Source organism: Pantherophis guttatus, chromosome 1 (genome assembly GCF_059756535.1).
Source record: "Pantherophis guttatus breed Tessera chromosome 1, ASM5975653v1, whole genome shotgun sequence".
Taxonomy (NCBI): Eukaryota; Metazoa; Chordata; class Lepidosauria; order Squamata; family Colubridae; genus Pantherophis; species Pantherophis guttatus.
The window spans coordinates 1,479,366-1,492,598 of NC_142063.1; the positions used below are offsets into that span (position 1 = coordinate 1,479,366).

General features: G+C 40.9%; 1 protein-coding gene across 1 annotated transcript; it reads left to right on the forward strand.

The window, feature by feature from the left end:
* Positions 1 to 8,916: 8,916 nt before the first annotated feature.
* LOC148116233 (vomeronasal type-2 receptor 26-like) lies at positions 8,917 to 10,305 on the forward strand. Its single transcript, XM_087883522.1, has 2 exons — positions 8,917 to 9,043; positions 9,425 to 10,305. The coding sequence occupies exons 1-2, from the start codon at positions 8,917 to 8,919 to the stop codon at positions 10,303 to 10,305; spliced, it is 1,008 nt and encodes a 335-aa protein (XP_087739648.1).
* Positions 10,306 to 13,233: the final 2,928 nt, after the last annotated feature.

A 13,233-nucleotide genomic window follows, 5' to 3' on the forward strand; every position in this document is an offset into this window, starting at 1 on the left:
CCCTAAGCGTGGGAATAATTCAGAGCTAGCTTCACCTTTCTAAGTGCCGATATGGTGTACTCAATAAAGGATCCCTTGAACCCGAACAAACATCAGAGTCCTGACTTCCATGAGTTCCTTACTTGGAACCATGACACAACTGACTGCCCAGTCTTTTCTTAAAACCCTACAGCGATGAAGCACCCACAACTTCTGGCGGCAAGTTGTTCCACTGGTTAATTGTGCTCAGTTTCACATTAATTCCAGTTTGCCTCTCTCCTTGATTAGTTTCCATCCATTGTTTCTTATCCTGCCTTCTGGTGCTTTGGAAAATAAATTGACACTCTCCTAAGTTAGTAGGCCAGAGAAATGCTGTGGACATAGTACACTTAGATTTCAGTGAGGCATTTGACAATGTAGACCACAACCTACTTCTTGGTAAGCTAGAAAAATGTGGAATAGACAACATCACCGCCAGATGGATTTGTAGCTGGCTGACAAACCATACTCAAGGAGTAGTCCTTATGGTACTACATCAACATGGAGAGAAATAAGCAGTGAGGTACCACAAGGCTCCATCAAAGGCCCTGTACTCTTCGAAATATTCATAAATGATTAAGATGAGGGAATAGATGGGGAACTCATCCAATTTGCAGATAACACTAAACTGGCAGGAAAAGCCAACAGCCCTGAAGACAAGCTCAGGATCCAAAAAGATCTTGACAAACTTGAACAATGGACCCTATTCAACAAAATGAATTTTAACGTGGAGAAAAGCAAAGTTTTATATTTAGGCAGGAAAAATCAAAGATATAAGTACATATTAGGAATGACCTGGCTCAAAAACAGTAATTGTGAGAGAGATCTTGGAGTCCTAGTGGATGATCACTGGAATATGAGCCAGCAGCGTGCAGCTGCAGCCAAAAAAGCGAATACAATCCCGAGTTGTATAAACTGAGGCATAGAAACAAGATCACATGAAGTATTAGTACCGCTTCATAAAACCCAATAAGACCACAACTTGAATACTGCAACCAATCTTGTTCAAAGGCCCGGAGACTAAGACATATGAAGTACGGCTGCAGAATTTGGGTTTGTCTAGTTACTGAAAAGAAGAATTAGGGGAAACATCTGATAGCAGGATTCCAGTATTTGAGGGCTGCCCCAAGGAACAGTGAGTCAAATTATTCTACAAAGCACCGGAAGGCAGGACAAGAAACAGTGGTTGGAAACTAATCAAGGAGAGAGGCAACCTGGAATTAAGGAGAAACTTCCTAAAGTAAGGACAATTAACCAGTGGAACAGCTTGCCACCAAAATTGGAAGGGGCTTCATCATTAGAGGTTTTTAAGAAGAGACAGTCACTTATCTGAAATGGTGTAGGTTCTCTTGCTTGAGCTGGGGGCTGGAATAGAAGACCTCCAAGTTCCCTTCCACTCCTATTCCTATTCCTATTCCTATTCCTATTCCTATTCCTATTCCTATTCCTATTCCTATTCCTATTCCTATTCCTATTCCATTCCATTCTATTAGGTAATTGGGTGAGCCTCTGACTGGCAGTGGGGCTATCGAGAGCATATCTATCATGGAAGAACCTGCCATTCAAAACAGCCAAGAGTATAACTTTACTGAAAATTCCATGTGGGTACAGAAGTGGAAAAGCGAATTCTAACAATTTTGCATGCAAACAACATAGGAAAACTTCCCCTTTTCCTGATTTGTCCATTTGTCTAGCCAATCAGTTATAATTGTGTTGATTTGATAACAGTCTCTTCACCTTGGACTTTTGCAGCTGATGACCTTGGGGTGCTGGATCTGTCTCAAGCTTCAAGTCTTCATGCTCCCAAATGCCCCCGCCCCTTGCATTCCATTGTCTTCCCTCCCCCTCTCCCATTGCTGATTTTGGCTTGTGAGCGGGCTTTGCATAGTGAGCCAACCATGACACTCTGTTTCTTGAACCTTGGACTGTTGTTTTGGACTCTGGACCTCAGACTTTACTTGTGGACTTCGGACTCGCCTTCCTGTCTTTGGAATCTTGGAGTGTGCTTTGACTTTTGGAACCTTGGACTCTGTTTTCTGGGTTCAGTTTTTGGGAGCAGTGTGTCTTGTGCTTAAGCCTGGTGGGTCAGCTTGAACCCAGTTTCTGGAACTGGGAGGTTCTGGAGAAAGGGGACTACAGAAAGAGAAAATGAGGTGGAACTTTACCAGCCCCATTGGTGAATTATGGGATGTTGTGTAAGTGAGTAATAAACTGACTTTTTCTCTCTGTAGGAGGACATCTGCAGTCCTAGCCAAATACCTTAATCATCCTAATATACCAATGGTCTAAACTCGTTCTCTTCCCACACTGACTGCTAGCACCTTCAGAGGAAGGAGAGAAGAACATAGCACCATGCACCCATTCCTATAACCCAAAACAAACTTTTCTGGCTCCAAGGAGTTGTTAGACAGCTCTCCTGCAGAGTTTAAATTAACCTTAAATTAAGTTAGTTTCTTATTATATCCCCAGCCATGGGGGTTTAAATAAACCAGTCATTTTATCCAAATGTTGGTATGCTTGTTCACACTTACTAGGGTAAAACTGATTGTCACCTACTTTCCTACTTCATTCATGCTATCCAAACAAACTGTGGGTCAGACTCCATCTTCGGTTAAGGTGCTCAGTTTCAGGTGGGACAAATTCCACCTGAACCTTGACCCTCAAGTCCATCTCCTCCTTGGATCAACAACAGACTTCTGATGTATGAAGAGAAGCTATTGCTAAGTGGGTAAGATATTGGTCTTCCCTGCAATTATCAGAATAACAGTCATTCTAAATGTATCCCCCATGGATTTCAACCCAGAAAAATATTCTGAGGTAAAATAAGCTTTTAAAAATATGCTCTGAGTTTCCTCCTCCTGAAAAGGCAACTCCTGGCTTTGGTGAGACTCAGCTGGTCTTGGTTTTCTCTTTGGTCACAGACCAAGGATAGGTAAGGGGAAGCACGGATGATGTAAATTTGCCCTGGGACCATCCAGGTGGCATCGTCTCTCTCTCGCTCTATGGTGAAGAAATTTGGGTGTGATTTCAAGGGCTACCAGCAGTTCAACAGCTGCACAAACCTTGATTTCTGATCTAGGAGTGGAGGTGAGAAGAATGTCTGGGCTGCCTCTCCTCCTCCTGCTGCTGCTGCTCTTCTGGCTCCTGCCTCCAACTTCTCTAATGTCTACTAAGAGGAAGCAAACTGGGTGTGTGTTGACAAACACGGTTCACACTATGAGAGACTTTTACAGGCCTGGTGATCTCATCATTGGTGGGAATGTTGCCCTGGGAACTGCACTTAAAATCGACTTCCAAACCTTTAAAAAAGACCCATCTCTACTTCTGAAGAATATTTTGTAAGTTTCACCCAGAGGGGAAAGATGTAAATAATTTTTTTTTAATTGAAAAGTTTTACAAAAGAAAAATACAAAATTCCCTCCCCCATGTTCCCCCCACTCTTTCCCCCCCTTCATCCCTCCCTCCCCCCCGCCCGACTTCCCAGAGCAAAATACAAGGTATTTCGTTTAATCAAACATAAACTAGATTAATCTACCTATCCTCAAAGTACTGCCTCCCCCACTGAAACCTTAACTCCACTACAGATAACCAAATGAAAGAGCCTTGGTACTACAGGGGTTTAAGGCACCCTGTTATTAAGCTTATTAAGACCAGCTGCCTGCAATTACTGCAGGGTTCGAATCTCGCCAAGGCTCAAGGTTGACTCAGCCTTCCATCCTTTCTAAGGTAGGTGAAATGAGGACCCAGTTGTGGGGGCAATAAGCTGACTTTGTATAAATATACAAAAGGATGAAGGCTATTGCTGAGCACATTGTAAGCCGCCCTGAGTCTTCGGAGAAGGGCGGCATATAAATCAAATTAAAAAAAAAAATACTTCTAATACTAACATTCATTCATAAGCTATTTGATATTTTCTTGTCTGATACTTATTTTGAATATAATCAATCCATCTTCTCCATTCCGATACGTATCTTTCTTGCGTGTGGTCCTTCAAATACGCCGAGATTTTCACCATTTCTGCTAGGTTTGTTACTTTCAATATCCACTCTTCAATAGTAGGCAGAGTCCTTCTTCCAATATTGAGCTACCAGCAGCCTAGCTGCTGATATTAAGTTCAAAATCAATTTAGTCTCTGATACTGTATAGTCCGTAATTATACCCAATAAAAACAATTGAGGAGTAAATTTCAACCTTCTTTTCAGAATGTTCTGCATCACCCACCAAATTTTTATCCAAAATGCCTTGATTTTTTTACAGGTCCACCATATATGATAATAAGTTGCATCATTACATTCACATCTCCAACATTTAGCTTGCAAGTTCGAATACATACATGATAATTTTTTAGGATCTAAGTGCCATCTATAAAACATTTTATAAAAGTTCTCTCTCAGATTTTGTGCTTGCGTAAATTTAACATTTCTGTCCCAAATCTTTTCCCACATTTCCATCATCACTGGTTCCTGAAAGTTTTGTGCCCATTTTATCATACAATCCTTAACCAATTCTGTTTCTGAGTCTATTTCCAGCAATGCATTATAAAACCTTTTAATATGCATCTGACTTTGATTTCTAATCTGTTTCACCAAATTTTCCTCATTTTGCATAACCCCAATTTTTTGATCCTCCCTCCATCTAGCTTGAAGCTGACCATACTGAAACCAAGTATAAATTATCCCTTCTTCTTTTAATTCATCTAGAGATTTCAGTTGTAACTTACCCCTTTCCAAAAGAAGAAGCTCTCTATAGGTAATCACCTCTATTTTTTGCTCTATACTTATATTTTCTATTGCATGTCTGGGATTTGCCCATATAGAAATCTTATAGTTCAGCTTATATTGGTACTTTTTCCAAACCCTCAACAATGCATTTCTGAATATATGACCCTTGAACACTTTATCCACTTTTTTTTCATGGGAAAGATGTAAATAATTATTTGCTTTGCTTTATATTCAGGGACTCTTTTCAGAAATACTTGTTCTAGTGATGTTTGCCATGTCCTTGCATAGTTCAGATCTTTGTGCTTTTCTCAATAAAGAACCAAACTCATAAAACAGGCTAGAATTCTCCATCTTTCCAGAACTCTTGATCAGGAAGCAAATAAACCGCCAAAAAGTCAGGAAGGACAACACCTTAGAAACTCTGCTGGCCTAGTGAAGAAGTTGACTTGCAATATTAATTTGGACAGAAACTCCTGATGCAAAACTCAATCATGAGGTCAAACCTATTTAAAGTATAGAGAAGGAGTGAAAAATCCATCTGTCTTATGCTCAACAATGGTTTCCAGACCTGAAGAAGCTGCTTCAAGAGGGAAAGAAATTAATTGGGGTGGAAAAGGGAAGGATGACCATCACTGAAGCAAAGTGAAGGAAGGGAGTGGGGGCTGATGGAGGGGTATCAAATGATCTTGTGGAATGGAGAAACAGGATTTTCTCCTTTCTGTCATGGCCATTAATCAAGGAACAGCCTTAACAATGAATCAAACCCAATGGACTTTGAAACTTCCTGCTAGAAAGAACATTTTTAAAAATCCACCAGCACCCACAAGCTTTCCTTAAAATTTCCCCAATGATTTTCTTACTGTAGAATGATACCCAAGAACTACCAGCAGTTCAGAGCGTTGGTGTTTGCAGTCAGAGAGGTCAACAAGGATCTGCTTCTCCTCCCCAACATCACCCTTGGCTTCCACATCTATAGCAATTCTCAGATTGAGAAGGAGATTTGCTCAAACAGCCTCTCCCTGCTCTCCACCCGGGGCCAAATGGTTCCAGGGTACAAATGCGACATGAAGGACCCTCTGCTCTCTGTCATTGGAGATCTCAATCCCAGATCCTCAAGGCAGATGGCCTCCATCTTCAGCCTCTTCAAGGTCCCACAGGTAAGGGGGCTTCACTGGATACAGTATAGCATACAAAAACAACTATAACACACCCAGAAGCCAAAGGTGGAAAACAAAGGGGGTGTTTTGAGGGACATATATTTATATTTTTTGTGTCATGATATGTTTTTATAGAAGCCAAAACTGATCAGTGAGAAAACTTTGAAATGTGGTACTTGCCAAAAGGAATTCCTTTTTAATCTATTCTTTATAAGAGTGTAGTGTAATATATTCTCTGTACTGATTTGATGTATGGCTCCCTTGGCTTCTGACATAGTCCACATAATGATGACTCCTAAAATTTACTCTCTCAAGAATCTCACTTTCTCCAGCTCGGTGTTGGCTTTGAGTTCTCTCAAGGAGACAGAATAATTTATCCTTCCTTCTTCCGGATTAATCCCAGTGACTTTGCTGAGTGTGTGGGATTAGTCCAGCTGCTTCTGCATTTCCAGTGGAACTGGGTTGGGATTATTGCCCCTGAAGATGACAGTGGAGAACGTTTCTTCTCATCTCTGATGCCAATGCTGAAAGAGAAGGAGGTGTGTTTGGCCTTCACTGAAATAATGAAATCAGATTTTCTTGTTACTTCAATGTTGAAATTACTTCATATTGTGGAGTCTTGGTCTAAAGCTGAAGTGATTGTTCTATTTGGAGACCCCGATAGTATCAAAAATGTACAGGTGGCAATCAGTGTATATAAACATTTGAGGAAGACGTCATTTTGGAAAGTTTGGATCTTAACTTCTCATTGGAAACTTACTGTGGCCAGGAATCAAGACATCGTGAAAGCAGTAAAGCCCTTCCATGGGGCTCTGCATTTTAGGCCCCACACTGGGGAGGTCTCAGAATTCAGTCGTTTCCTTCTGTCTTTAGATCCCATGAAGCCAGAAGGGGACCTCTTTCTCCTGCACTGTTGGGAAAAGTTGTTTGGCTGCATGATGGACAAACCAGGAAGGATCCTTCCAAAGAGGGTAAAACCATGTACAGGAAAGGAGAATTTACAGAATGTACCATCTTTTTTATTTGAAACAAGCATGGAAGGTGAAAGTTACAATATCTACAATGCTGCTTATGCTGTGGGACATGCATTGCATGCAATACATGGATCTGGAGGACAACCAACCACAATGAGGCTCAGAAAGAGGATCTCAAATATTCAGTCATGGCAGGTAATCATAATCATAATCATAAATTTATTTGTCAAGCATATATAAGATAACAGGTAAAAGTATAAGCATAATTTGAAGACATGAAAAGAGTAAGTAAAAAGGAATATTAGGACAGGGACAGTAGGCACGCTGGTGCACTAATGCACGCCCCTTAGAGACCTCTTAGGAATGGGGTGAGGTCAACAGGAGACAGTCTAAGGTTAAAGTTTGGGGGGTTTGGGGAAGAAACGACAGAGTCAGGTAGTGCATTCCAGGAATTGACCACTCTGTTGCTGAAGTCGTATTTTCTGCCATCGAGTTTGGAACGGTTTACCTTGAGTTTGTATCTATTATTTTCTCGTGTATTGTTGTGGTTGAAGCTGAAGTAGTCGTTGACAGGAAGGACATTGTGGCAGATAATTTTATGTACTATGCTTAGGTCAGACTGAAGTCGGCGTAGTTCTAAGTTGTCTAAGCCCAAAATTTGGAATCTGGTGACATAAGGTATTTTATTGCGGTTAGAGAAATGGAGGACTCTTCTCATCAAATATTAAATATATCATATTAAATATAAAATATCGTAATCTCAGTGACTGGGCAACAGAGCTCTAGATAGGAAACTATCTATATGTGTTTCTTGAATTACTGTTTAAATATCTGTGTGCTATCGATCTATCTAAGAAGAGATTAAGATAGCAATTATTAAAAATAATTTTTGTAGAACCTCCTCACTTTCTCTCAGTTAGTAGCCTGAACCCACTCTATAAAAAGACACTGAATTCATTTCAATGTTACTCTGGTTTAGAATTCATTGTGACTCCACCCCATTTTTTTATTATGCCATTTTATGTCATATTATTATTTTATTATGCCATATTATGCCATTGAAGAAGCCATAATTCAAATGTCCAATGATAAAGAGAATGTTTGGAGTTGAATATCTGATGTTACTTCTGATTGCTTAGATCTCCATCAAGGGAATTCATTTAGCTTCACAGATATAGATCTGATTCCTAGGCTGATGGCCCTCACATTATGATAGAAATCAGGGAATCTCATGTGTGGTGTTCAGCCAATTAATCTGGGAGTCTTTTCTTTCAGCTTCTTCCCTATCTGAGGAACGTCAAGTTCAACAACAGTGCTGGAGAGGAAGTCTCCTTTTCAGAAAGTACATTGGTGTCTGATTGTTATGATCTTCTTAACTGGCTTTTCCTCCCCAATCAATCTTTTGTCACCACCAAAGTTGGACAAATAGATTCCACGGCTTCCCCAGGACAAGATTTCCCCATTAACTCCAATGAAATCATCTGGGTCACAAAGGTGAGTTGGAAGGAAATGTTATAAATTCAGCAAAGGAGTCATTCACTCCAGGGGATGCATAACTGCCTTTTAACTGGGAAATAGATCTATTCAGTCAGAAAAAAAATCAGGGATTTGATGAAAAACCTGCTTTTGAGTTTAACACATTTACAATTTGACTCCTGAAAAGTCCAAGATGGGGTAAGATTTATGAAGAACTCCTGCTTGGAACCCAGGATGCCATTAAAGCAAAAATGATTTCCATGGATCATTCCCATTCAGTTGGATTTTGACGATTCATTCTTTTCAAAAAGCTGTAGCTCCATGTCACAAGGCTTCCTTGTATTTTGAGGTCTCAGTTCCAATCTCCAGCATCCATTCTGGAGGGTCAGGATTGCCACTGGCCTGATTGCCCCTGAAGCTTATCCCTCTGGTAGGCCCTGGTAAACCGTTTCTTTTGAAGACATTCTAAAGATGGAAACAGAAATGCAGAAATAGACAAATGAAGCATGTTTATTACTTAGGCCATCTCAAATATTTCTCTTCCAGAAGGTGCCCTTTGCCAGGTGTGGCATGAGGAGGTGCCATGCAGGAGAGAGGAAGAGCGTTCCAGAAGGCAAGGAAGTTTGCTGCTATCAGTGTGACCCTTGTCCAGAAGGGACCATTTCTAATCAGACAGGTACAGCACACGTCAAGTGTAGATCTTCAAGGAAGTCATTCAATGGGAAAATATTAATGTTGGCATCAGTTTTGGTAGGATCTTTTATATGATTCAATATATTCATAGTTTTCACCAGACCCTCTCAATTCATGAATCTAAACTGTGCTACCCCAAAGGCCACTTTTCTTGCTCTTCAACAATTTATTATCAGGCAAAATTTATAGGTTTCCTACTAAAGAAAAAGATTGAATGACTGGATTTGAAGAATAAAGCAGAGAGGTTGACCCAGAGAACAGATCTGTTTTTCTGGCTAATTTATTCCCAGCAGTGTCAATATCGATGGATGATTTGCCTTTGTTGATTCCTCATGAAATTCACACCGACTCTTGATTTCAGATGCAGCTCTCTGTGATCCTTGCCCAGAAGACCAATATCCCAACAAGAACAAGAACCACTGCATTGCCAAGAAGATTCACTTTCTTTCCTATCAAGACCCCCTGGGATACTCATTAACATCTCTCACTCTTTTTCTCTCTGTGACCACATCTGCAGTTCTGGTGATTTTCCTTAAGCATCACAATACGCCGATTGTTAAGGCCAACAACCGAGATCTCACCTACATCCTCCTGGTCTCCCTCCTGCTCTGCTTCCTCTGTTCCTTTCTTTTCATTGGTCAACCAGGGAAGCTCACCTGTCTTTTTCGACAATCTGCCTTTGCCATTCTTTTTTCCCTTGCAGTTTCCTCTGTCTTGGCAAAAACTGTCATGGTGGTTCTGGCCTTCATGGCTACCAAACCAGGGAACAAGTCAAGGAAACTCTTAGGAAAGCCACTGACGAACTCCATTGTCTTAGCCTGTCCCTTGGTCCAAGCAATTCTTTGTGCCACCTGGCTGGTAATGTCTCCCCCATTTCCCAACATGGACTTCCACTCCTTGGTAGGAGAGGCCATCTTGGAATGTAATGAAGGCTCAGCTTCCATGTTTTATGCTGTCCTGGCCTATCTGGGTTTCCTGGCCATTGTCAGTTTCACTGTAGCATTTTTGTCCAGGAAATTGCCTGACAGCTTTAACGAAGCCAAGTTCATTACTTTCAGCATGCTGGTCTTTTGCAGTGTTTGGATCTCATTCCTCCCCACCTACCTGAGCACCAAAGGGAAGTCCATGGTGGCCGTGGAGATCTTCTCCATCTTGGCCTCTGGGGCTGGTCTCTTGGCTTGCATCTTTTTCCCCAAATGCTACATTATTTTATTTAGGCCCAATCTGAATTGTAGAGAGAATATAATGAGGCACAAGAATCTCTGATTTTATTATTTATTTATGAAACATAGTTATATTGCTATCCAATTTACACATTGGTGACTCCGGCTGGATTATAACATTAAAAATCACAACATAAAACCCATTGAAATGCCTCATTACACCCCCATTTATGCAGGGATTGGGAAGTTTTATTTTGATTTTGGATAAATTGATTCTGATTTTGGGGGGGGGGAGAGAGATCCTCTTTTTCTTCAGAATCCAATCTGGTTTTTTAATCTATTTGTGGTTTCTGTTTTCTATTCCTGTTTTGTCAAAGTCTTTAATTTTTTTTGTTTTTTCTGCTTGTTTCCTTCTCCTCTTCCAACTCTTGGTTCCATCTGAGGGAAATTACTGGAAGTACTCAAAGGTGCTTTTTCAAGAGGCAACTGGACTTTCTGGTTTTTCTTTGAAGACGTTTTGCTTCTGATCCAAGAAGCTTCCTCAGAATCTTCCAAGAAGATTCTCACCATCCAGTTAGAACTGAAGAAGCTTCTTGGGTGAGAAGCAAAACATCTTCAAAAAAAAAAAAAAACCTCCAGAAAGTCCAGTTGCCTCTTAAAAAAGCATCTTTGGAACAACCATGACCTGGAGGACTGAGAATCTCCATAGACATTTACCAGAAGGACTTTTCCCTCATGCAGGTTCTGAGGAGAGGCAATCAACGTCTCTCTTTCCTTCTTTTCCTCAGTTGCTTCCTCCTTTCTGTTTGCCTCTTCTCGTCCGAGCAGTTTATCTCTGAGTTAGCCTCTTTCTCTGCCTCCTGGGCTTCAGCTCTGTCCAGCTTCTTCCTCCTGGCGCCTCACAGAGAGTTCTTCCTCTATTCTGCATTCTTTGCTGGGTTTGCCTCATCCTGAGCTCCTTCCCTTCGTTCTCGAGAGGCCCAGGAACCTGAGTTTGTGTGGAGGCGAAGAGCTATTCCCTGAGTTTGGAAGAGAAAAATACTGTCACCTTTGTAAATTTGGTTTATCTGCCTACCCGAAAATAGAAACCACCAAGGAATTCAGGCAAAGCCAAAAGCTTTTTTGGGGGGGGGGAATAGGGTGTCAAGTCTTTTTATAGGGTACAGAAATAAATACATTCATTAAGTATATGTGATACGCCAACAAGGAACAAATCATAGAACGTAGAATAATAGACTTGGAAGGGACCTTGGAGGTCTTCTAGTCCAACCCTCTGCCCAGGCAGGAGACCTTATACCATTTCAGACAAATGGTTGTCCAGTCTCCCTTTGAAATCCTCCAATGAGGGAGCACCCACAATTTCTGAAGGCAAGCTGTTCCACTGGTTGATTGTTCTCACTGTTAGGAAATTTCTCCTTAATTCCAGGTTGTTTCTCTCCTTGGTTAATTTCCATCCTTTGCTTCTTGTCCTGTCTTCAGATGCTTTGGAGAATAGGTGGATCCCGTCTTCTTTCTGGCAGTCCCTCAAATATTGGAACAAACTTATCATCTCCCCTCTAGTCCTTTTTAAAAAATTAGATTGGATATATCCAATTCCTGTAACCATTCGTATGTTTTAGCCTCCAGCTCCCTAATCATCCTTGTTGCTCTTCTCTGTACACTTCCCAGAGGTTTTTTTTATATATATATATATTGTGGTGACCAGAACTGGATGCAATATACCAAGTGTGGTTTTATTAAGGCTTTGTAAATCAGTACTAGAACTAGAAATCAAAGAATAAGACATAATTTAGACATGGGAATTAAAGAATAGAAAGTATTGGTCCTAGATAACATTCCACAAGTGGCAAATTAATGGGTTACATCAACCCTCTTTTCCTCCTAAATTCATACCTTTCTCAATATTCTGATTTCCAGAATATGCTCCCTATTGTTGAGTTGCTGAAAAAAACTAGTTTTTTCATGTTTAAAAAAATATGATTTGTCTGAAAACAGTCACATGGGTCACATCTTCCTCGTGTTCCAGACAGGACAGGACAGGACAGGACAGGACAGGACAGGACAGGACAGGACAGGACTTTCCTGAAGTTCAAAACCTGCTGGAATCAGAAGCAAAAATTGGCCCCTGGAATTATGCATTTCCTATGTGGAAAAAATCTGTTCTTTGAAGAATGGAATTGATTAAATCAAGTCAATGAATAGAGATATAAGGCCAAAATCTGTAATCTAATTAGAGCAATCCCATAGATTTCCAATGGGAAATTTTTCTCTTTTGGTGTTTGGCATTCTGGCTCCTTCTCTTGATTTATGGGAGAGGTTTTCCCTCTCTGTCCTATTTTATTGCTTTATTCCTCCCATTTGGCTTCCGAAGGAAAATCTGCAGAAGAAATAGGCTGAGCTCCATTACTTGAGATCCTTTCCCTGTGAATATCTGTGCTTATCTTGTCTGTTGCTTATGCATTAGCCTCTCCTGCCTTTCTTAGATGTGTAAATATGAGACCATCCTTTTCTTGAGCCTCTCTCAATATTGGAGGAGTCCTACCAGTACATGCTGTTTCACAAACCCTGAAAAATGTCTTGGTTATTGATTAACTTCCAGTTTTGGAGTACCTACAACCTCTAGAGGCAGGTTGATCAATTGTTCTAGTCAGTGGAATGAGCTGCCTCCAGAAGCTGTGAGTGATCCATCACTGAAGGCTTTTCAGAAGAAACAAGCATATGCCTGAAATGGTATGGGGTTTCCTGCCTGAGGAGGGGGTTGGGCTAGAAGACCTCCGAGGTCCCTTCCAGCTCTCTTATTCTGTTATTTGCTTCAGGTCCTCTGTTTGATTCCACCCATTCTTGTCATCCCTCCCAGAACAGAGATTTATGGGAGTGATGCTCTCCTTCCCACACCAGCTTACTGTTCTGTCCCCGTCTCACAAACGCACACCAGCAGTCGACCAAGAGTTAAAATAAACCAGCAGACAAGAATTTCCTTTGAAAGCAGAATTGGCAGCAACCCAGTGGCTGCTTTCCAATAGTTTTTACT

What these genes read in the sequence shown, in the direction of transcription:
- LOC148116233 (XM_087883522.1), top strand. Translation starts at nt 8,917, where the DNA reads ATGAGGAGGTGCCATGCAGGAGAGAGGAAGAGCGTTCCAGAAGGCAAG. An exon ending in TACAGCACACGTCAAGTGTA is followed by an intron (nt 9,044 to 9,424) that starts GATCTTCAAGGA and finishes GTGATCCTTGCC; the next exon opens with CAGAAGACCAATATCCCAAC.